We start from the raw sequence: 23,409 nt of genomic DNA, 5'->3' as shown, positions 1-23,409 counted from the left end.
TCTCAATATGGTTGTTTGGATGCAAGGTTAGATCTAGCCGATTAGACTTATCCTGTTGTAAGGTGACTGAATAGAAGGATTAAGGAATTCGGCATTGTTCAATTTCAACCAACTATTTAGATTTCGTAAAAGGCTTCACTTCGAAGAAGTGTTAATGTATACATATGGGGTTTTATTTTCTCAAGTGACTTACAAATATTAATATATGAAAGATGCGAGTGGCCGCTCTTATGTTAGGATGTAATTCAGTCCTTGTGGGCTATTTTCTTTTTCTAGCAGAGGTGCCTTAAACCTTGATTACCATTCAAACAAAAAGTTGTGCAGATTAAATAATTTTTCACAAAAATTAAGAAGCTTCAAATGTTATGTAACTTGGTGCTTCATGCATGCTAGGTTAGAAAGAATGAAAGAAATAAGATTAGCTTGTTCACTATTCCGTAAGTTGTTGCCAAGAAATTTTTTTTTGCTCACAGAGTCCGGGATCCACGAATCACATGAGCCCAGTAGGGACCATCCCTAAAGCGAATGAATTCCTCCGTTGTGTTTTATTATATAGATATTATTATGGGACCTTAGATATTGTCAATAGGATGATCTAAAATAATGGTGGGTGCAGATAATACATTAAAAAAAAGTTGTGCTAAATGTGTAATTTTAATTTTAAATTCAAAATTTTAATTGAATAATGATAATTTTATTTAAGTTTGAAAATATTTTAAATAATGTTATTCAAACAAACAATCGAATCCTTTTATTGGGTGTGTCATTGTAAATCCTCATGAGGAGGAAGATAATGTGATGTACTAGTTTGCGTCTTCTTGGTAGGATTTTTTTTTTTTTTTTGTGCTTTGGCGGACCGCACATACCAACCACTCTAGCACGTATTTAACAGTTAAATATAATCACTTTTATGTGGAGGGGTATATAGAGATTTGAAGGTGTGATTTGGGAAGTAAACTCAGTCGTCCTCACCATCTCAACTAATTCCTAATGGTTCTTGGCAGGAAATATAATGGGATTAATATGGAGATAGAAAATAAAGTTTGTTAGACTTCAAAGCTAAATCTTATGATGATTTCTTTAAAAATGATTTTGTGCCCTTTTGGATGCTATCGATGAGTGCACATAAGGTCTTAGACAAACCATTTCTAGGATAAATGAAGTCCAAACGATCAATTATTGTTCTCTGATTATGCACAATCTAGTTGCAAGCTCTCTCATGTATAGCTAGAGGGAGAAAGGTTTCTCATCGAATGTGAGACTTAAAAAATGGAGAGAAAATTCAAAATATCATTTTCATAAGCATTTACACACTTATACAAGTTTTGCCAATACTCAAATAATAACAAACATTTTTTTCAAGTACTATATGAACAATCCATCTTTAACCTTCGGATGGGACCAAAAATATCATTTTCATATAATTAGATGCAAATATACATATATGATGATGATGGACAAGAAACTACCAAAAAAAAAAAAAAAAAAAGGAATCTGAGATAGTGAGAGTTGGTTGAAACACATTTCCAATAACTCAAGAGACGGTCAAGATAAATTAAATGAAAAAACATAATTTATTCAGTCTAACTCCAAATTTTGGGATTAAGAGATGATATCATTAACAATAAGACTCTAAAATAATATGATTCTAGTGAGAGCGGATATAAACACACTTTCAATATCAGAAGAGACGATTTCAGATAAAATTAAATGGATTACATCATTGATCCCAATCCCAATTTTGGGATAAGGTGATGGTAATGATTTAAGAGACTTTTTATTTTTTTATCAGTTCCACATCTCTAAATACATATAATTCCTATAAAAGAAATTATGATACTTAAGTTAAATTCACAATATTTATTTATTTATTTTTGTCTTTAATTACATATAAAATCTAAGTTAAAAATAAAAACACTTCCTTGTAGATAGACTTACCCTCCTCCCTCCCCCCCCTCCCCCCCAAAAAAAAAAAAAAAAAAAAAACATCTCCACCTCCCTACGGTTACTCACACATATTTTCATAATTTATGATGATAGTGATCGTCACTCTAAAATCTTTCATTGCACATCAAGCGGATGAGTCACTTCTGCTACCAATTATCCTATTGGAAATCCCTTGGCAATAAATTTGACGATAGCGATAAGTTCTCACATATGATGATGATGATGACAAGCCTATGTGAGCAACCAATTTAATATGTTGATCTCAAACAATAAGACTAACTTAGTACATGGCTTGCGAGCTACGGTAAAATTCGAAGTCCAACTTAAGTCTATGGTTACGGTTTGAACTTTGAATTTTGAAATTATTGAGCACGAAACGGCCACGGAAAGGGTACATGAAAGTCACAAATGTTGACTGAGAATTATCAAATATGAAACGCGAGACTTTTTTTTTTTTTTTTTTTTTACTTGGACCACAATTTTCACATTTTAGGGGTCAGTCGTAGCTTCTTTAATTAGTAATAGTTGGTGAGTGTATTACGTGCCAAACAAAGAAAACAAAAATGATGATCCTGCACTCCTAGTAGTTGCGTAACTACCCAACTTCTGATTTCCTTCCCACATCAAATGGTGTCTTTTGATTGATGAGTTAATTTTGTGCTTGGTATCAACCCCCATAAGTTGACTCGGATGAAAATAATCAAATCTGGTGGCTAGAATTCACCAATCAGAGAGTGGCGGGTCAAACTATGAGTGGGCCATTTGTAGAGTTTCTCATGGCTTACGTTAACGTGGGGATACGGGTAGGTTATCCTACACCAAACCTGTGGTTCTTTCTAGTACTGAGCCCACCACATGTTGGACCATCAATTTTCAAACGTACATCGTCAGACAGACTGCCCGGACAGACCGCTGCCCCTGCCCAAAATGACAGACCGTTGATCATCCAGAAGTTTGGAACTAGGGATGACTGTACACTCGAGCTGGCTGTACAATTTTCGTTTTTAAATAATGGAAAATAATAATTGATGATGAAATTGGAAACTCTACCAAAATTTTGACAATAATGCCCTCGACTAATGGGCGTAACCATTTTTATTTTTATTTTTTAAATTTCTTTGATTAAAAACAAAACATTGCAAATAATTGGGTGGGGGTCGAAAAACGTGTTAATCTCATCACGAGTAGGACCAGGAAAAATCTTTAATTTAAGTACAACCTTCTACTTTAGATTACATGTGGTGTCGTCAAGGAGGCATTTTAAATATGAATAAAAGTGTAAGGGCGTGAAATAAATATATCTAATCATGATGTAATGTTACAAGGAGAGAGTTCTACCAAAATTTTGAAATGGTCTCGTTATTGTAAATTTACGCATTCAAATATTCAACATGACTTTCACTGTCCCAATAGAAACTAATCAACACATATCTCAAATATATATATATATATATATATATATATATATAATATATATATATATATATATATATATATATATATATATATATATATTCATGTTAAATTAAAACAGGATATGATTACTTACCTTGTACCATCGCAATATAATCTTTAATTCAATGTGTTAGAGGTGCGTACTTCAATCCATGTTTCTTATAATCTTTAAAATCCCGATGAAATCGATCCTTTTATTGGTAGACTCACCTTCCCCCTTCTCTCTATGTTGATCGATTGGATTAGTGATTGATGGATATCACTACTTTTGTGTTCTCTTATTTTAATGTTCTCCACAATATGTTCTCTATTCCAACGTTTCAATATGGATAGTTGATCTCCTCTTATAGATGAAGATTGAGGGCCTAAAATCATTTTTTTTAGTAGATTTCCTATTTATCAAAATCTCCTACTAATCTTTAAAGAATATAAAGTTCTAATTATATTAGGTTTCTATTATAATTGATATTCTAAAATATCATAGAATCCTTGTGTGATTTAGAAACTAAAATTGTGGAGGTCAACTTGACCAAGGTTGGCCACACGTTACATGGGATCTAACTCGCAACTTCCAAGTCAAACTCTCATGACCATGCATGGTTTTAAAACTTGGTTTTGCATCTTGTCTCGTCCATACTAGATACCGAGTCGTCATAGATAAGTTTTTCGATACGTTTGAAATGTCTCGTTCAAAATTTTAAAAAATGAATACAAGGTTATAAATCTCGTTCGAAAAATTAACTTGTCAATCTATATTGTCCATGCCTGATACCGAGACGACTCAAGCCATACATCTCGGCGTCAGACGAGTTTTGAAACCACAAGACTATGCTACATGATTTTAAATCTCATCCAAGATTGAGATGACTCTTGTGATACGTCTCAATATCATCCACCAACGAGACGGATAAACAAGTCAAACGTACCGGACGAGATTTAAAACCATGATTCATTTTGCTCATTATTAAACAAAATGACTCAAACGCATTGGAAAACTCATCCGAGACAACTTGATCTAGTTCATGGACGAGACAAGATGTTAAAATGAGTTTTAAAGCCATGCCATGCTAGAGCAATGTTTTGGTTGACCCATACAATAAGACATGTATGAAGATTATATCATTCATATTATAAATATTTAATGTTTCAAAAACACTAGCATTAACACAAGGTTGAAGAACTCCATCAATCTAACAATCAAGATGCTATTTATTTCCCAGAAAATATATGTTTAAAAGAAAAATTATATTAATCCTTAAAAAATTATAAGATATTTAAAAAAAAAAATTATATTAATTTTCAAGAAAATTTTGTTTGTTTTTCTTTTATCTCAATTGTTCATTTGATGGAGAGCCTCAACCTTGGATTAACGCTAGAGAACTCCTTGTTGTGTAAATGTCTTGTATTTTGTTTGTGTTACGCAAGTTGTGGGGGTTCACAGGACAACGTCCTTGTCAAACTTTTTAGAATTACAAAAAGGAAAATTGTGTAATATTTTCTGAAGAACTTTTTTATATTTTTGAAATTCCTATTTTTTAGGAGATAAACATGTTTTAGTATCTCCACATTTCTTTAAATCAAGATCTCTATGACTATAAAACTTAAGAGAAAACAATGATTATTCTTGATTTGATCCATGGATGTAGGCACACTGCCAAACCACGAAAATCCTTATGTTTGTTCCTTGTTTTTGTTATCTTTATTATTTTGTTTTTATTTTTTCACTACTTTATGATTGTATGCATTATGTTAGTTGCATGGGATTTGGAAGAGAATGAATTCTATTATTATGGGAGTAAATTTTTTTATCATTGATCCCTCGAGTTTTGCTTCCATGATCTACATTTTTGTAGAGGGCAATTATTCACACATGCATATAGATCAAAACAAGAAAGAAGATTCTATGCATGCTAATGAGAATAATTTATATGATGTTTCTCACTTGAACTTGTGATTATATTGACAAGTTCAAGATAACCAATTTAGTACTGATATTCAGTTTATACAAGCCCTTCTCTTATACGCTATTGTTCCTATATCATGTAAATGAAATAAATTTTGTGAGGATCAAGGAAATCGAATTAGATCCAGTTATGATTTTAGATTGAACGATGCATGAAAGGAAGCCTCCAATAAGCGACGAAAGAAACAAGCATGTCTACTAAAGCAAAAATTCACCATATGGGTGGAAACCTTATAAGGAAAGGTAAAAGGCATAGATTTTAGTGCAAAGTTAGTAAATGCATCTTCAAAATATATATAATAATTTGCTAAATTCATCTCATTCACACGGCTATAGGTTCATAAGACAATTTTCACATTTCAAAATTTATTTTAGCATAATCTCTATAAGTGATATGACCAAGTTACTATACATTACAATCAAACATATCAATTTTACAAAAAAATAATAAGTGAAGAAAAATGTACACAATTTTTATCTTTCTTGAACCTAAACTCTACCTAATTATATGCTAACTTAATTTTCAAGATGTTTTACATTGGAGTCACTACGAGCTTAAAGATATTTTAATCTTTAAAATGAGGAAAATATTAAAACAGATATGTATTTCGAAATATTGAAAAAGAACCATGGTTGTTTCAGTAATTTTTGCACAATACTTGGTCTTCTCTTGCAAAACACTCCTTTAAAAAATAAAATAAAATAAAATAAAATAAATAGATGAATAGGGAATTGGAAAATAAACAATGGAAATCTCAAGTCAACCTCTTAGAAAAACTAAGGGTTTGGAACGTTAATCAAACACGCAATCAACGTTGACAATAAGCAATAAGAAAAGATCAAAAGCAAAACATATACCCCATTTCAAAAAACAATTCAGAGAACATACTTACAACCCATCCACCCCTCTCTGCAATTCACAACGAGAGAGAGAGAGAGAGAGAGGATCACCATGGATTACGACGACGACAGGTATAAAGAGGAACTCCATCGACGACATCAATATGACCTAAACAGTAAGATCATGTTAACAGCAATTATTTGCTTATTCTTCGTTGTTGTCGTCGTTTTATTACTCCACATCTACGCTCGATGTGTACTTAAACGCCAAGCGAGACGTCGTGAAGCACTCCATCAACTCGGCATCACTGTCACAGCAGCAGGAGTGCACTCTATCGAGCCAACCCGAACAGGTCTCGACCCATCGGTCATTGCTTCATTACCAATATTTACTTATAAACAAATTGATCAACTCGACGATACCACCGCTACCGAGTGTTCCGTTTGCTTAAGTACATTAGAGGAAGAAGAGATGGCTAGGCTTCTACCCAATTGTAAACACACCTTCCACGCACAATGCATCGATATGTGGTTGAACTCGCACTCTACGTGCCCAATTTGCCGCACAGAAGCTGAGCCTCGAAGGTTTCCCGAGGCTGTTGTTGCTTCTCCCACATCTTCGGCTCCACCATTGGATTCTTCCATGAGTTTTACGTTTCAATGTTCGGAGGGTACGTCGGATAGTGTGGCACAATCACCCAAAGTAAATGGATCGAGTTCGAGATTAAGCTCGTTTCGGAGGATGCTTAGTAGAGAGAGATCTGAGAGGAGAATACAACCTTGTGAAACAGGAGATGGTGTTGGAGATCTTGAGAGACAATAAATTTGGGTTGGGTATACAATTAATTAATATTTTATTTACTCTTTTATCTTCTTAATTTAAGATATTTATATGTATATGTATGTATTAAAGCATGTTTATAGATGGGTTCCTCTTTAGGTGCTCTGAGATTTTTGCTTGATATATTACCCCGGTACGGGGTGGGTACGGCATGGACACATCTTTTATACTAAAATTGAAGTTTCGGACACTTTTCCGTATCCAATTCATTTTGAAATGTCAGATTAACATACTAATTGATTGTGGGTTTGTTTAGGATAGTCGTCCTGATTGTTAAGAGCTTATATTGGAACACCAATTTTTGTTCACAACACACCAAACGATGAAATTAACTAGACCGATGAGAGCTAGCAACTAACATAATTAGGCTCCCAGCATTTACTAAGGCTTCTGGCCGCATCATGTGGAGGGAAAACTGGCTATAGTTGGTTACACAATTTGGGGTAACAAGACATAGTTAGTTTTCCCTTCACGGGGTGCGCCCAAAAGCCTTCGTCAGATTAAGAAGGCGCGTATGATCATTCTAGTTTTCAATGAATTTTGATCCCTTTTTTTTATTTTGTGCCAAGAATTTGTTCGATTCGGATTTTAGTCAAGTGAGAAACGAACTTGAAGTTCTATAGGGATAGGTTATGAGAGCGAAAGAGTCATCTAAAAAGAAATTGACATGTTGGTTGTTTGTTTGTTTGTTTGCAATAGCAGCTTCTCCCTTCTCTTCTCTTCTTTCTTTTCAATATGTTTAGTTGGTGTGTTATAAAAAGAAGTTGGCGTGACAATATAAACTCTCTAAATCATATATGTAGTTCTCTTTAGGGGTGTCAATGGATACCCATTTAACCATAACCGAATCGAAAAACTTGGTTTCGATTCCTTTTTATAGGAATCAATTAAAGTCATGTCTAAAATGGAACTGGAACCATTAGGTTCTATTTGATGGGAACTGCTGGTACTCAGAATCTCTTTTTTATTTTATTTTATATCATCCCTTTTTATATCATAGATTATTTAAGGTTTTTAAAATTGATACATTTAACATAAAGTTCTTTAATTTTTCATATTGACCATGTATTAGAACTTAAAATGGGCCATTTTTTTAAAAAAAAATTACTTATAAAAAAGATGAACTTTAATTTTTGAACAAAATCATCAACTCCTATTTTTAGAAGAACAAATTGCTGTTAAGCAGTCAATGCCTGTAGGTCATGAGTTCGATACCCAATATGAGCATTAATTCCTCAGGGTCACCCGCGAGGACACACCCTCACTTACCTGGTGTGTGTGGGGTGCAGGCGATGCACGTGCCAATGTAGAATTGGATGGTGGAACGTGATTCTTTTTGTTGGGCCTAATTGATTAGGATAAGCCGATGACTGATATCTCATTTGATCATATTAAGGCCAAGGGCGCCATCGTCTTGATCCGAAGCTTCTTCCAAATTGGGTTTGGTTGACAGATTTGCAATGAGTATCCCTTGAAAACATTATCATTGTCAAAATATCCCACTTGACGCTGTCATGGAAACCTTAAGCCTAAGCAAGCTATGGTGGGCTTGGAAAGCTCGTTCTAGGCCCAAACCTAAGAGAATTGGTCTGAAACAATGTTTACAATCGGGCCCGAAATGGTTTTGTTATTTGAAAAAAAAAAAAAAAAAATTAGCCCCAAACTGGACAAGTGGGTGTTCAGAACAGAGTCAAATTAGTACGAAGTGCAGAGAAAACATCTAAGCTAGCTGGTCCAAAGAGCATGGTTATGAGAAATCTAGGCCCAAGTTATCCCAGTTGGTCAAGTTTTCATGCCATGCAAGATCAGTTGCTAGACCAACCCAAAGAGTCGAGGTGGGTTTTGCACCGCAAAGAGTAAACGTTTGGGACATGTTTGGAGAGTGCATCTGCTATTTTTGGCACTCAAAAGTGCTTTTGATATTCAAATTATCATTTGGTAAAGAGTCTTGATAATATGACTCGCCAAGTGGCATACTCAATCTACTCTTTGACGAAACAAGTTCAGGAACCTATAGACCTGTACGTCTCGGGATACATTTTTTTAACTGGAAAGTGCGATCATGTATCCCGAGGCAAACAGATTTACGATTTCAAAACTTGTCACGTCAAAGAGTCGATTGAGTATGTCACCTGACGAGTCTTATTATCATGACTCTTTGGTAAAAGCTTCAAAAGCACTTCTTGTGCGAGAAGTTAAAACCAAAAATTGAGAAGCCACTCTTCAAGCCTTTACCACTTAGTTAAGTAGCACTTTCCAACAAGAAAGCACCCTGGAGATTTAGGTGAGATATGGTGCTCTAAGAGGCAAATTGCCTCGTTATTACTAGTCGGACCTATTGATCCAGAACCCTGTCATTAAAAAAAAGCCATGTTTGTATTTTATCAATAAATATAAAAAATACAACCTATAATATTTTTAAAATAAGAACTTATCTATCAAAATGTCTAAACATTCAAATATTATTATTGGTCCTTTATCTTGCTCAATCCAAGTTCCTAAATCTTCTTTTTGATTGATGCTACTTGGATTTTTAGATCATGTAAATTTTATCTCAATTTCAATAAATAAATTAATTAATTAATTAATTAAGATTATGTATCTTTAACTTCCTTAAATATATATTAATAAAATTTTAATTATAATATTTATTGGAAGAGACGAGAGAAAAGTACATGGCAACTCAAGGTCACGTCAGCGTGAAAATTACGTAGTATCGATTAACGTGCATACGTGGCGTATTAGAATGAAAAAATGACGTTGAAGACAGTATAGCAGGGTATAATGAGTGTATGATAAATTATATAAGGGTAAAATTGTCCACATACATCAAATTAAAAATTAGGAAAAAAAAAAAGGGAAACTTTCTCTGCTCTACATTTCTCAGTTCTCACTTCTCATCGAAAAAGAAACAGAGTCACAAATGCCAAGTGAACGGTGATCAAAGCCCGATCCCACATCCACACAATCTGATCACCTTCGTTCGTAATAGCCTCATTGGGGCCAATCACTGGTCCAGATCCTTTAGTCCCATAAGAAGTACTGCAACACGATACACACAATAACTCCTTCAAAAACCAACCAAACTATGAAATTACAAATAAGCCCTTATTCTCTAAATCTCTAATCAGGAAACGGACCTGAATGGTATTTTGCAACTCCCATGGCCTGAAATCGTAACGAAAACAAAAACATCCACACGGATCGATCGATCAATCAGAGTTCAAAAATTAGAAGGGTTTTTTTACTTCTGTATTAGAAGATTTTAAACCCTATAAAAAACCCTAATTTTTCAAAAAAGTAAAAATAAAAAATTACTTGGATCCAAGGAAGAAAGTGCAGCTGTGTTGCCGAAATTGCAGTTCTGTTGGGACTCACTATGTGTCCTGAAGTAATCATTGAAGGCGTAAGAGGCAGTGACCTGGAGATTTGTGGGATCGTAACAAGGGAATCCTTGCTGGATGGGCCCACAATCTACTCCTCCAGGCCCGCAAACCCAATCCAACGCCGTCTGTAAAGCTGAATCTTCTGCGTTGTTCTTCGCCACACACCATAGCTTCTGAGACGAAGTGTCTCCATTATTGGCCTTAGAATTGGATCTGAAATTAGGGTTTAAAGAATTGGATGCTAAAGAGACAGAGTGAAATGGGTTTACGATGAAGATTAAGATTAGAAGAGAAGACCAAAGGGTCATGGCCATGCGATTTTAAGGGTTCAGTTTCTGGGTTTTTGTTTATTTCCTTCGGTTCTTCGAGTCAATTTTATAATTTTTGTCGATTGTAGGGGTATTTAGGTCATTTTAGTTGAACAACTCCCTCATTTAACGCGCGGCACACTGTATGATTGGAAAGTTTAGGGCCACGAAGAAACTTTTTTTTTAGTTTGGTGTGCATTAAAGTCTTTAAATTTTAATAAAAGGACGCAGTTTTTGTTTTACGCTGCTGACGCCCTTTTCTCTCTCCTGCCGATAGCGAAAAAAGAAAGCGACTGACAAGTTGCACACCACGCATTATCAACTGCACTCTATCACTTATAAATTCTCCTTTGACCTTCATTCGGTCGATTACACTCCAAAAATAATTAAAATAATGTTTTTTTTCTTCCTCAATTATATTTAAAAAAATTATTATTAGTTCAATAATTTTTACAAGAAATATTTCTTTTTGGTTTTGGAATCATGTTTATAAAGTTACATTTTCTTGAAATAAATAAGTTCAAATTAAATTTTAAATAAAGATTAAAAAAATTAGCGTCTTAATTAAATTGGAGTCAAAGTGAACACGAACAAAATTAATCACAAAACACGATCAAAGTAGAGCACGAGCATGGAATACATGGTTACAAATTAAAATAAAGCTTAAATTTTAAAAGATTAGGTATTGAAGTGCAAGCAGTATGTTAAAAATAGAGGTTATAAAATATAAATAAATAAATAAAGGATTTTTTAAGGTTGATGTGCAACCAACCGTTAATGGTGTGCAACTAGTCGATTCCAAAGAAAACTAAGAAAACTTTGTGATATGATTACCTTGTGACATTCGAAAACATGATCCGATGCAATGGAGTTGTAGAGGACAAACTTATATGAATTTAAAAAATAAAAAAAATAAAAAAAATAAAAAAATAGGTATTTCTCTCTATTGAATTTTATTTTTAAATTTGGGTGCTCACTAGTCGTCCATTTTTAACACCTTGAATCAAACTCAAAAATCAATTTTTTTTGTTTTTTGAATATGAATATTTTCATGAAATCTAAAACTTTGTGTTATTGGATTGTAAATGTGATAATCATTATAGGCCCAACGACCCTTTCAAAAATTTGAAATCTAAAAAAATAAATTTGTGGGCAACAAGCAAGAGAGATAATCTCTTTATTATTGATGTCATTTGCACCACATGTCAACTATTTGTTGGGCTGCAAGCAAACGCGTCAAAGGCGTGCCTTAAAACCACGTCATTTTATCAGTACTCTTAAGTCTTTGATTGGCAAGTCCTCATGTAAAGAAATATTTACAACTCTATATCTCATAAGTGGGTCTTGTTAAGGTGCAATAAAAATAAATACACTTAGGAAATTAGAATATGAGGGTATTTTGATAAAAAAAATTTAAAGGTATTTTCAGTACAAAATCCAATTTTCAAAGTGTATCATTGCACTTTAACGTGTGCTAAGGGGCACATGTTAACAAGACCCTAAGTTTGTGCTTCAATTAATGCGCCTCAAACGAAAAGCTATAATATATAATATAGTGATTTTCATTCCAATCAACTGTGTCATATAAATAATGAGTTGTGATAAATTGACGCTTTTTGTACGTTCTGACTTGATAGTTCTTAGAACCATAAATCTTTTTCTTTGGGATACACAAAGAAAAAAGATCTATGGTTCTGTTCACATAGCATACAAAGAACATCAATTTATCAGTAGTCATAAATAATTGTATCCCGATACAATGATTTAGAATTTGGGTCATGGGTTGGAGAATCTAGAAGGATCCAATTGGATATTTGGTTAGATCATATATCTAGGCCTCGATAAAGGGTGAGGGTTGCATCCAGATGGAAATCGGTGTGTATATTTATGGATGATGTGGTATTAGTGGATGACACTAGAGAAAGAATCAACACAAAAATAGAATTATAAAGAGAGAGATTATAATCGAAGGACTTTAGAATAAGTAAAATCAAGATTGAGTATGTGAAATGTAAATTCCTCAAAACAGCTACTTTCCCTAACTTGGATTCATTATATATGAAGATACATAGATTGTGGAAGATATTGTTTATAAAATTAAAAGTTGATATCAAATTAAATGTGTGCTTCTAGAATGCTATATGATATACATGTAAACGAATTGAATTAAAGAATAATTTTGAGGTCCACAAGAACGAGAGACATATCCAAAATCATGTGATTGTAGATAGTGAAATCAGATATGAACTTACTTTCAATAAGACCGAACAGAGTGGAATGATTGAGCATGAATTGTTATTATAATTATTGTAGATTAGTTTTGAGCCAAAAAAATTATATCGGTCCCCATCTGATAAGGGCAATATTTAAATATATCATCATCATCATCATCAACGTCGTTGTCATCAAAGCTTTATACCAAAATTTTGGGATACGTATTAAATCAGATTTGATTACAATTAGATCAGTGTTTGATCTCAATCCATTCACAACCCTACCATTCAATTATTGGCTTTGATACATCTTAAATAAAGGTAAATATATTCAAGTGGCCAAAATATATGACAAACTAGGGGTGCATATGGTTCGGATTGGTTTGGTTTTTAGCAAAATTGGAATTGAACCAAACATGATCGGTTCTACAAATTTGGAACCGAACCAATCCAATTACCCTATAGAACTGAACCAATCCAAACCAACCTTGGTTCGGATTGGTTATCGGTTCTCATACTTATTATTTTTAATAGTAAAATTAAAATAGTTAAAACTTAAAATTAAGCAAAATAAATATTAAACAATCCACATAACACACATAAACAAAATATCAACATACTTATTATTTCAACATAGACAAAGCATCATGCATAACACATTAAAAATAAATTTTTTAAAAAATTAGAAAATAAAAATCATTTAACACTTATCTTGTAAAGGATGATTGAAAATAAAAGTCATTCTTAAAATCAAATGTTGCTTGTTGCTTTATGATTAAAAGTAAGGAGGCACATTTTTTATGAGTTTTTGTTAAAAAAAAACAGAGGAAATGAAGTTGAAGACTTTGATGAATTACCTCTAACACACTAACACAGTTGAGAAAGGGAGAGAGAGAGAGATATGGATTACCTCTTCGTTTTCCAACGAGGTGACGAGGTGACGAGTGACGAGATGAGTGAGGGAGACGAACGATAGCTAGGTTTTCTTCATACTTGAAGAAAAGAGAAATAGAGAATAGAAGAACGAAATTAAGAAATGATTTTATTTATATATATATATATATATATATATATATATATATATATATATATATATATATATATATATATATATATATATATATATATATATATATGGTTCAACTCTCGGATTGGTTCGGTTCTATTATACCCCTAATCCATGTCCGAACCAAATAAATAGGATTTTTTTTTTTAATAATCCGCACCCAAACCAAACCATGCTTAATCCGAACCAATCCAATTCAAAAGGCTCGGATTGGTTCGATTCTCGAATTTACCCAATCCAATGTGCACCCCTATGACAAACGGTAGGTAAGGGCATTTTAGTACTTTCATATGGGCTTTGTGAGGTACCTTTGGAATGGCAAATTTGAGACCCACTAGTTAAAGTTCCATTAGAAGTCTTAAATTGGCAAACTTACTGTAAATGAAAAAGGTGTGGTACATATATTCAAACTTGGAATATTTGTTTCCTCAAATTGGGAAGTTTGATATGTTCACATTAAAATCAACCCATAATTATAACAAATGGGTCCCCCAGGTTGATTAATCGAATGGTTGAGAACATCAATTGTTGTAAATCAAAAGAATCTTGTAATTCTTGAGGTGGGCCCATCAATCCGATGGTCAGGATCAAATTTACATGTTTGTAAAGTGTACATTAGGGAAGCACCCTTTGAAGTTTGTAGAGCTCATTAGTTTAACTTTAAGCCAAAAGCCAGTAGTGAGTGCTTGTGCTTTTAGAACCTAAAATAGAAAAATCTGACCAAGTGGGTCTTAGAAGCTGCTTTAGCAATTATTAATATGTTTGATGATTACTGAAATGCACTTCATGCCCACTTCAGTAAGACCATAGGGCGTGTTTGGTTGTAAGGATTTTGTTGCTTAAGTGGATTGAATCTAGAGAAAATTCTCAAATCATACACGACTTTTGATAAAAATCCCATTTCAGTATACTGTTCATTTTAATTCCCAAAACGTGTATGAACATGAGGTAGCGAGATCACAAGTATATATTCTATGGAAGGGAATTGAATTGAATTCTCATAACTTGTGTTGAAAGCATTTCGATTTCTTTTGGTTTTGCAATGGTTACTGTCAGAATCAGAATTGAAGTCATGTGTCACATGTGAAGGACTTGCCTTAATTATTAAGTATCAAAGAGGGTTGAGACTTGGTGGCCAGGTCACATATAATTGAAGTTAGTAATTTGCATTTGGCATACCATCTAAGGAAATGTTGCTTTCGGGACCAACCTTGTGTTCTCTAAGTGGTACAATTTGTGCTTAATTCTTCCACTTAAATTGTTCTGCTGTTCGAAAGTGATCAAAAAGAAATACTTGAATCCAATTACATCAAACTAATCTTTCAGGAATTTGATACCAAGTTTTTATTAACTTCGATTTATACCCAAGTTTTTATTAACTTCGATTTATACCCAAGTGGATTGGTCTGCCATGACGAAATGTGGGATAACAATCATCCCCGCGCAAGTCTAAATCTTTTATTATATTCAAAGACAATTAGCTTTATTCTTGGTTTCAATAATTTTTTTCCTAAACATTCAATCTTGTTATACTTCTCACTAGGATTCCTGTTGCTCAACCCTTTAAATTTGATTCTATTGTGAGATGTCTAGTATTCTTATTGGGCTTGGATTTCAATAGACGGGTCCGGAGTTAGAGGGAAAGGTCTCAGGTCAAGTTACTCGATTGGGCCCATGCAGGGATTCAAGAGCAGTGCCCTCGAGGCAAAAAAATTGGGGTATATATATTGTATTTTTTTAGTAGGGTTTTATTATTGGTTTCTCTCTGTGAGGTTCCTTGCAATTGTGGATAGAAAGTTTGTAATATTTATCGTTGATATTATATTTTTCTCCCTCTCCTCCGTGGACGTAAGTAATTTGCTGAACCACGTACGTCTTGTGTGTTCGTTTTGCTTTCTTATCTTTACTCTTGTTTCACTTTCACACAACAAATTTCAAGGATTTGAGTATGAACTTTTCCTTTGTTTTTCTCTCTTATGAGCGCGAATCTCTAAATCTAGCAATGTATAAATTAAATAATAAATAAGAAAATAATCAAGAAACACAAGGTTTTACGTGATTTGACTATACCTACATTCATGGATGAGAGATGAGAGAGTTTCACTATGCATAAGAATGTTTACAACCTTTACATATAAAACTTTAGGTTTCTTAATCCGAAATTCCCAATTGGTCATCAAACCATAACCAACTCCTCTTCGATCCCAAATTATCATATTTGGCCTAGGACAGAGTTACGAAATCGTGTTAAAAAGTCACCCTAAAATTGGACTTACGAAATTGCTCTTTGGTATACAATCCATTCTACCAACAAAATAAAAGGCATAAGCATACGCCTAGTCACTAGACCTTCTCTCTCTCTCTCTCTCTCTCTCTCTCTCTCTCTTATTTACGGGCTTTTCCTTCAAACATATTAAACCCTACCGAATCATCGGGACGTCCTTGACCCAAACTTACTAGAAAATAAAGTTGCATTTTTTCCATCGAACTTCTCCACCTTGATTTTTTTTTCAAAGATTTTGGAACTAATCTAACAATTCAAAACCTTAGATCTTCCAAAAACTTCTGTATGAATTATTAGAATCAAAGCCAATCTTAATGCTCTTTGGTTAGGTTGCACAAAGGCTCAACCTTAAACCCAATCCAACTTTGGTTTGGTTTTGAAATCACATCCCAAGCGCAATACAAGGTTGAAAAGGTCCAACTTCAGCCTAATCCAAAGTTGATTACGCCCAGTCAAACTTAGGTTGGGTCGTCAAAGTTGCATCAATCCCTTACTATTATAATGAGATAAGGGGATGTTGTTGATCATAAATATCTTGATAGATTGTTTTCTCTTTTAAAAAAACCTTGTCATGGAAAATCATTATCCTAGGTGTAGACCACTAGATGCTCCTCGATATCCACATCACACAAATGTTAAAAGAAAATAATTACAAGTTGATATCCACATCACACAAATGTAAAAAGAAAATAACTACAAGACCCTACTTATTGCTTGGCTTTCTTTAAGAATTGTGGTTTAAGAGATTAAGAAGTTACCATCACTAAATGTTTAACTCTTATCCTCATTTCTTCTTCTCCTTCTTTTCATGTGTTGGAATTTGAGGGGTGAAGAATCCCCACCCAAATTCTTTGGTAAAATCCCTTTTGTTTACTTGTGGTTTTGATATTTTGTTTAGTCCCGCATCAAATAGAATAAGAATTAGAATGCAGTTTTTATATTCATGTGTTTTTATTGACCTTGAAACTAATAGAGATAGTGGGTAGGTTTACTCACACACAGTTGGTGTCCTTACAATCCTCCTTGTTCGTGTCTATTATGAACCAATACAATAAAGAGACACAAACAAGGGGTTTGTGAATCTTTGGATAACCACCTTACATCTATTTAAATCTATCGATTTGATTATTTTTCACACTTAATTCTCACACTATTTCTTCTCTCTATTCTTCATAGTTTAATCGTCATTATACTATATTATATTGTATTGAGAGAGCACTCAATTAGTCAATTCATTGTTACGTTCCAATTGAAGAACCTTATTGGAATATCGTGGGTTGTTGTGTCCTGGAGAGTGGACACCTACATGATTGTTGTACCGTAATAGGGGTGAAATTCGCTTTAGGATAGTGCATCTATGCATGCCTCAACCTCTAAATTAAGTTAAGTATTTTTCTGTTACATTTAATTTTAAAATCTCAAATTTTCTCAAACTTCTTCACTCACTTTTCTTGGAAACCAATACTCAGTTTCCAACAAGATGTTCCTTCTCTAAAGAACTTTTCAAAGAAAAACTCCCTCTATTTCTAAAAAAGTGTTCTTTTTCCAGTGTTTCTTAGGAGGTACTTGAACCAAAAGATATTTGGTGAGTATTTAATATTATTTGGAGTAGAATGTACAATGGTTGGTTATAACTTTTAAGTAAACACATTGGTCCAATAATAGAAGCTCTTTAAAATTATTATATTTTTTTTAATAATAACCTAGCTATAAGTAAAAACATCAGTCTGAAAATAAAAGTTTTTTTCAAATCATTATAAATGTTTTATTTTATAATACCTATGGAGACATTATATTTTACTACAAAAATTATGTATGAGTGTAGACACCTTATTTTGCATCCGTCCGATCTGACAAATCATCACCCCGGTTACTATGGATTTCGAATGATGAGCAAAGAACTATTTGAGAGTCTTTCTGAGTTTCCCTCAATTTTCTCAATATATTTCTCAGTTTCCCTTTAGAATGCTTCATGAATTCTTTTTTGACACACTTGACATAGAAAATTGTGCATGCTTAGGATAATTACCATATTTTGATGACCTTAGAGACCTTGTTATGCTCGGGACACGTAACTTCGAGACTTGAAAATCATTACCTTAGGACCAAATAAGCTTTAAGCCAAAATCTAAGAATTCAGAAAAAATGACAAAATGCCCTTGATAGGTACATATCTAAGCCAAAATCTAAGTCAAAATCTATGCTAGGTACATACGACTTTGAGTCTTAGAAAACATTGCATGAGACAAAACAAGTCTCTCGCTAAAATTCAAACGACAAAAATACCCTAAGAATTCAAAGTGCAATTAGAGACCCCTTATGTTTATGTATCTTCCACCACATGAAAAATAACATATTAAAATTTTCAAAAAATTTTAAGACCAAAATTTCAACTAATCAAGTAAAAAAAAATTCAACTAGTTTAAACCGATCAAATAAAAAATTTAACTAATCTAATTCAATCAATTTAACCCAATTAAAAATATTAACAAATTTGAAAATAAACTGTAACAAATTAAAATAAATATAAATATTTAAAAATAAATTTTATCTCAAAAAAAGTTCTAAATATTTAAGCAAAATTCGAAATTCACCAATGGCATGCCTCCTCCATAGGCCTTAGACTCAAAGATCTAGTGATCAACGGTGAGTTTCACCGACAATAACACCCTCTCAATACATCTTCTTTCAACGCCGAGAAAAATCTTTTCTTTCTCTCCACTTCTAACCTAACCCTAGAAAGAAAAATCAGAGAAAGAGAGAGAGATTGTGAGATAAAGAAAAAGGAGATAGGGAAGCATACCTTTAGAGTAGAGGTTGAAGACGATGGATTTTGAGGAGGATGCTCCGATTAAGTAATTGAGGACGATGAGTTACAAAGGAGAAAAAAATTAACAGAAATGAAAGAGGTTAAAACTAAAATAGGTTTTGAATTAAAAAAAATGGATTGATTTTCTATTAGATTGGGTTGGGGATAATCCAATTCCAATCCCAATCCAAAAATTTATGGGATGTGTAATTCTCAACCCAAATCCTATCCAAAAAATCAAAAGTTCAAATTTGATTACTATTTTTTGGGATGGGACTATGGGGTGGCATGTAATAGTCTTGCGTGATATTATTATTCTTGTATCCAACCTTCATCATTATGAATTCAATGCACAAAATCATGGACATTGAAAAATTCTAAAATTCAATTGTCAAAGATTCCAATCCAAAGGGTAGACTATTTGATGGGTTGCATGGATTTGTCACATTTAGCCTCTGGATGGAATGGGAGAAGTTTTGTTCCTCTCAAAAATAATAAAAATAAAAATAAATAAACGAAAAGAAAAAACCTTTACCATTTATAAGGGTGAAAAGATAATAATTATTTTTGTTCTTATCAAAATATTATTATTATTATTATTATTATTATTATTATTATAGAACACATGTCTATGATATGTGGAGAAGTCCATTTGATATGATCATATTGCCCACACTTCTCTTGTGATTTTTTTTTCTTAATTATAAATATTCAAAAGCTTTTCTCTAAAGCATTTGTAATAGTAACATATTATACTCTCTCTTTTTTCGTTTTGGGTTGTTGATTATATTATTCATAAAATTATAAGTACTTTATTTTAAATAATTGAGATATTGGAAGAAATTGAAAATTAATGAAACTTTAAAACATTACTTTAAATCCTTTACTCTTAATCCAGCTATAACGGTGTCAATGGATCTGTTCCAGTTCGGTTCTTGAAGCATCTTGAATAGAGAATCATCTTATTTTTTGAATTGCAGTTCTTGAAAGTTTTGATTCTTGGACGTTACCGTTTTGGATCTCAAATATCTATATATGGAACCAAAAATAGAACGAAAAGTCGATACTAGGTCTCACAATGGATGGGTTCGGTATTGGACTAGTATCAAACCATTACCAAGGTGAAATCTTTGCTATAGGATCCAAATCCGATTGGATCAAAAGCAATTTTGAATCAAATCTGATCTGGTGGAGAAGGTTGGAGACCAACTATTTTGGAGATAAATATTTTTTTATTTTTTTATTTTTGGTTTGGGAGAGATTACTAAAAAAAAAAATAAGACACAATCTCTCTTCTTAAAAATGCTCATCATAATTTAAACAAAGTCTGGAAAGAGAAAAGTTAATATGGATTTTGCAAGAAAAAACCCTACGATTTGGATCTTGATTCTTGAAGTCAGGATGAGATTAATCCGAAACCAATCCAGAAATGTATCAGTTTTATATATTTCAATCTGAATCGAAAGCCCAAATTTCAAATCCAATCCCTATTTTTTTCAAATTGAGATCAGATACCAGATAATATTTGGATCACGGATACCCATTAATTCAGGCTGTCATCTATTTTGTGTGTGGCTAGTGAATAATTCGATTTCTATCAAGTATAAAAAATAAAAAATAAAAATTCACAAACAAGTTTATATTATTAATTGCAAGAAATTAAGATAGATGAGTACTGAGATTTGTATGCACATTCAATTTTTTTTCTTTCAAATGGATGTATTATTAACTATAAGAAAGAGAGAAGCACTTCAGATGTGTATGAACAACATTTTTATTCAGTTTGTATTAATATAATATATAAAAAAAAATTTTAAAAAAATCCCAATCTAAAATATTCAGCTATCATGAGTTGGATGCGAATCCACATAACTACATTAGTAACTTCATGTTATCACTTGACTTATTAATCAAAATCCACGATTTTTATTTTGATTCAAAGTAAAGCTTCTTACCTTGTCATGCTGTAGAAATTTCACACTTCTGGCCTTCAAAACAAACTAAATATGGGCATTGGAGAGTTGCAAATAATTATATTTGACCCACGAGTACCCACTGGTAATACTAAATTGGTTTTGATTTCAATTCTGATTAAATGGGTAGTGCTCAGTTTTAGTCCCACATCGGACACTCATTGCTTTGTCTCTCTCCTTATAAGTTCTTGAGACTCTCTATTCATTGCTAATTGATTTTGAATTGGACCCCCAAACTTATCATGGTATCAGAGCGACCTTTCTCTCCTCCTTGTCACCCAGCAAGCTCCTAATTAAGTTAGGCCTCTCCACTCATCGCCAATGGACCCCAAAACTTATTATGGTATTAGAGCGCTAGATTCATATATGTTACAAGTTCGAATCTTTCCACCCTTATAGGTGAGGGGGAGTGTTGAGTATATATCTTCTTCCACTCTCATGTGTATCATACCCCAATTAAGTCTTGTGACTATCTTATACTCATAGTTCTCTCATTCTCCAATAGATCAATTTTTGATAAGTTTGGGGGTCCAACTCAAAACCAATTGAAAATGAGAGGAGCGGCCCAGAAACTTACAAGGAAAAAGACAAAGCAATGAAGGTTCGATGTGAGACTAAACTCAACACACCCCTGCACATGTGGGTCAAACTGATACCATGATAAATTTGGGGGTCCAACTCAAAACCAACAAACAAATAAAGGAGAGGCCCAGGAGGTTATACGGAGAAAGACAAGGCAATGAGAATTCAATGTGAGACTAAAACTCCAGGTACCTATTAACACACCTAGCTAGTGATATATTGGAGTAATTATTCAATTTTTACAGTATATAATCAAATTTTCAACTATAAAATTAAAATTTTCCTTAAGTGAATATGATTTCTTAGTCTACAAAATCTTAATTTCTATTTTCTTGGCTTTTATACATTTTTTAAGTATATAAAAAATTAATCAACCTACCAATATAAGCATTGGTCCTATGCATATATGGCTAAAATCATGTTAAAATTTGTGACAGGTTGGAATTTTGACTATTAATTATAATAATTAATTTTCATAAGCTTGAACATGAGCATCGCTTCAAGGTCACGACTTCGTGTTTGAAGAGTACTAATGATTTGAATATTTGAGATACCCCTTGTCTTTCCAAACTAATGACATAACTCTTTTTACCTAATTGCCCCCCTTCAATGTTTTGAATGATTTAAAACCCCTTATATTTGAGTGAATATTTGAGATGCCCCTCACTGTGTTTCAAGCTGATGACATACCCTATGTAACTTGTTGCTGCCCTTCCTCAATAATTCGGGTGATCAAGACATCCCTTATACTTTGGAAAATATTTGAGATATCGATTTTAGACACCCCTGCATGTTCATGTGAATATTTTAGATACCCATGTGTTATCAAACTATTGATATACCTCTTTTTGACATTTTTCTTCATTCTAAACTAACAAAGAAAAACCCCTAAATACTCTCATTTTTCAATAAGCAACCAAAAATCATAATTATTCTTACTAAAAACCAGTCATCTTCAATTTCCCTTCAACCTTAATGGTAAATTAATTTTAATATATTTAACCTCATTCTCAATCAATCATTTTAATTTCGTCTTATTCCTCGTAGAAAATCCCATACTTTTTATCAAAATATCTAATCATCTTCTACTTTAAACATCCTACCTTCTTCTTTAGGTTCAAAGGTTAAAGTAGATTGATAAGGTCGAAAACTAGGCTAGATGATTAAACATATCTTCATATATATTTATTTATTATTTTTTTTTTTTGGAGGGGGGGGGGGGGGGGGGGGGGGAATCAAATAGATTTTCATTTTAAATTAAAGATGAGGATATTCGAGTCATTTTGCATTAATCTATTAGGGAAGGCTGGAGGGGGAGCATATATACGTCTTGATGAATCTTTAAGATACACTGTGTTTTTAAACTAGTGACATTGTTACCTTGACATGGGTCCTCTCTCATAGACCATTGAGAAATGACCTAATTGTCTTTTTTTCCCCTTTAATCTCTAACAAAAAATAAAAACAAAAAAAACTCCTTGAATTTTCCACCCCCCACCCACAAAAAAAAAAAAAAGAGAATCCTAGCTCCACCCATGGTATTACCTCTCTTCACGTCAAAGTACTAAGTACTAATACTATATTAGTAATTATAATCTCTCTTACAACCTTGAGGGGTTGATTCAGTGACAATTTTGGATTAAAACTGGTTAATGCCCATTGGTCGTGAGTTTGATATTCAGTATGAGCATTAATCCCCCAGGGATTACCCACGATGGCACACCCTCACTTACCATATGCGT

The 23,409-nt window shown here is 33.0% G+C and overlaps 2 protein-coding genes across 2 annotated transcripts; one reads left to right on the top strand and one right to left on the bottom strand.

The window, feature by feature from the left end:
- The first annotated feature begins 6,222 nt into the window (after nt 1-6,222).
- On the top strand, nt 6,223-7,169 carry LOC147387689 (E3 ubiquitin-protein ligase ATL41-like). The gene has a single exon (XM_086421956.1). It carries the CDS (start codon nt 6,318-6,320, stop codon nt 7,026-7,028), a length of 711 nt encoding a protein of 236 aa, XP_086278082.1. The 5' UTR covers nt 6,223-6,317; the 3' UTR covers nt 7,029-7,169.
- Nucleotides 7,170-9,818: 2,649 nt separating this feature from the next.
- On the bottom strand, nt 9,819-10,829 carry LOC147387688 (glucan endo-1,3-beta-glucosidase 2-like). Its single transcript, XM_086419989.1, has 3 exons — nt 10,365-10,829; nt 10,187-10,214; nt 9,819-10,088 (listed from the first exon to the last, which is right to left on the bottom strand). The coding sequence occupies exons 1-3, from the start codon at nt 10,744-10,746 to the stop codon at nt 9,944-9,946; spliced, it is 555 nt and encodes a 184-aa protein (XP_086276115.1). The 5' UTR covers nt 10,747-10,829; the 3' UTR covers nt 9,819-9,943.
- Nucleotides 10,830-23,409: the final 12,580 nt, after the last annotated feature.

Source organism: Akebia trifoliata, chromosome 13, assembly GCF_017979445.1.
Source record: "Akebia trifoliata isolate Shusen 1 chromosome 13, ASM1797944v1, whole genome shotgun sequence".
NCBI lineage: Eukaryota > Viridiplantae > Streptophyta > Magnoliopsida > Ranunculales > Lardizabalaceae > Akebia > Akebia trifoliata.
This window is presented reverse-complemented; position numbering and strand designations above follow the sequence as displayed.

What these genes read in the sequence shown, in the direction of transcription:
- LOC147387688 (XM_086419989.1), bottom strand. Translation starts at nt 10,746, where the DNA reads ATGGCCATGACCCTTTGGTCTTCTCTTCTAATCTTAATCTTCATCGTA. An exon ending in ACTTTCTTCCTTGGATCCAA is followed by an intron (nt 10,215 to 10,364) that starts GTAATTTTTTAT and finishes TTACGATTTCAG; the next exon opens with GCCATGGGAGTTGCAAAATA. An exon ending in AGTTGCAAAATACCATTCAG is followed by an intron (nt 10,089 to 10,186) that starts GTCCGTTTCCTG and finishes ATCGTGTTGCAG; the next exon opens with TACTTCTTATGGGACTAAAG.
- LOC147387689 (XM_086421956.1), top strand. Translation starts at nt 6,318, where the DNA reads ATGGATTACGACGACGACAGGTATAAAGAGGAACTCCATCGACGACAT.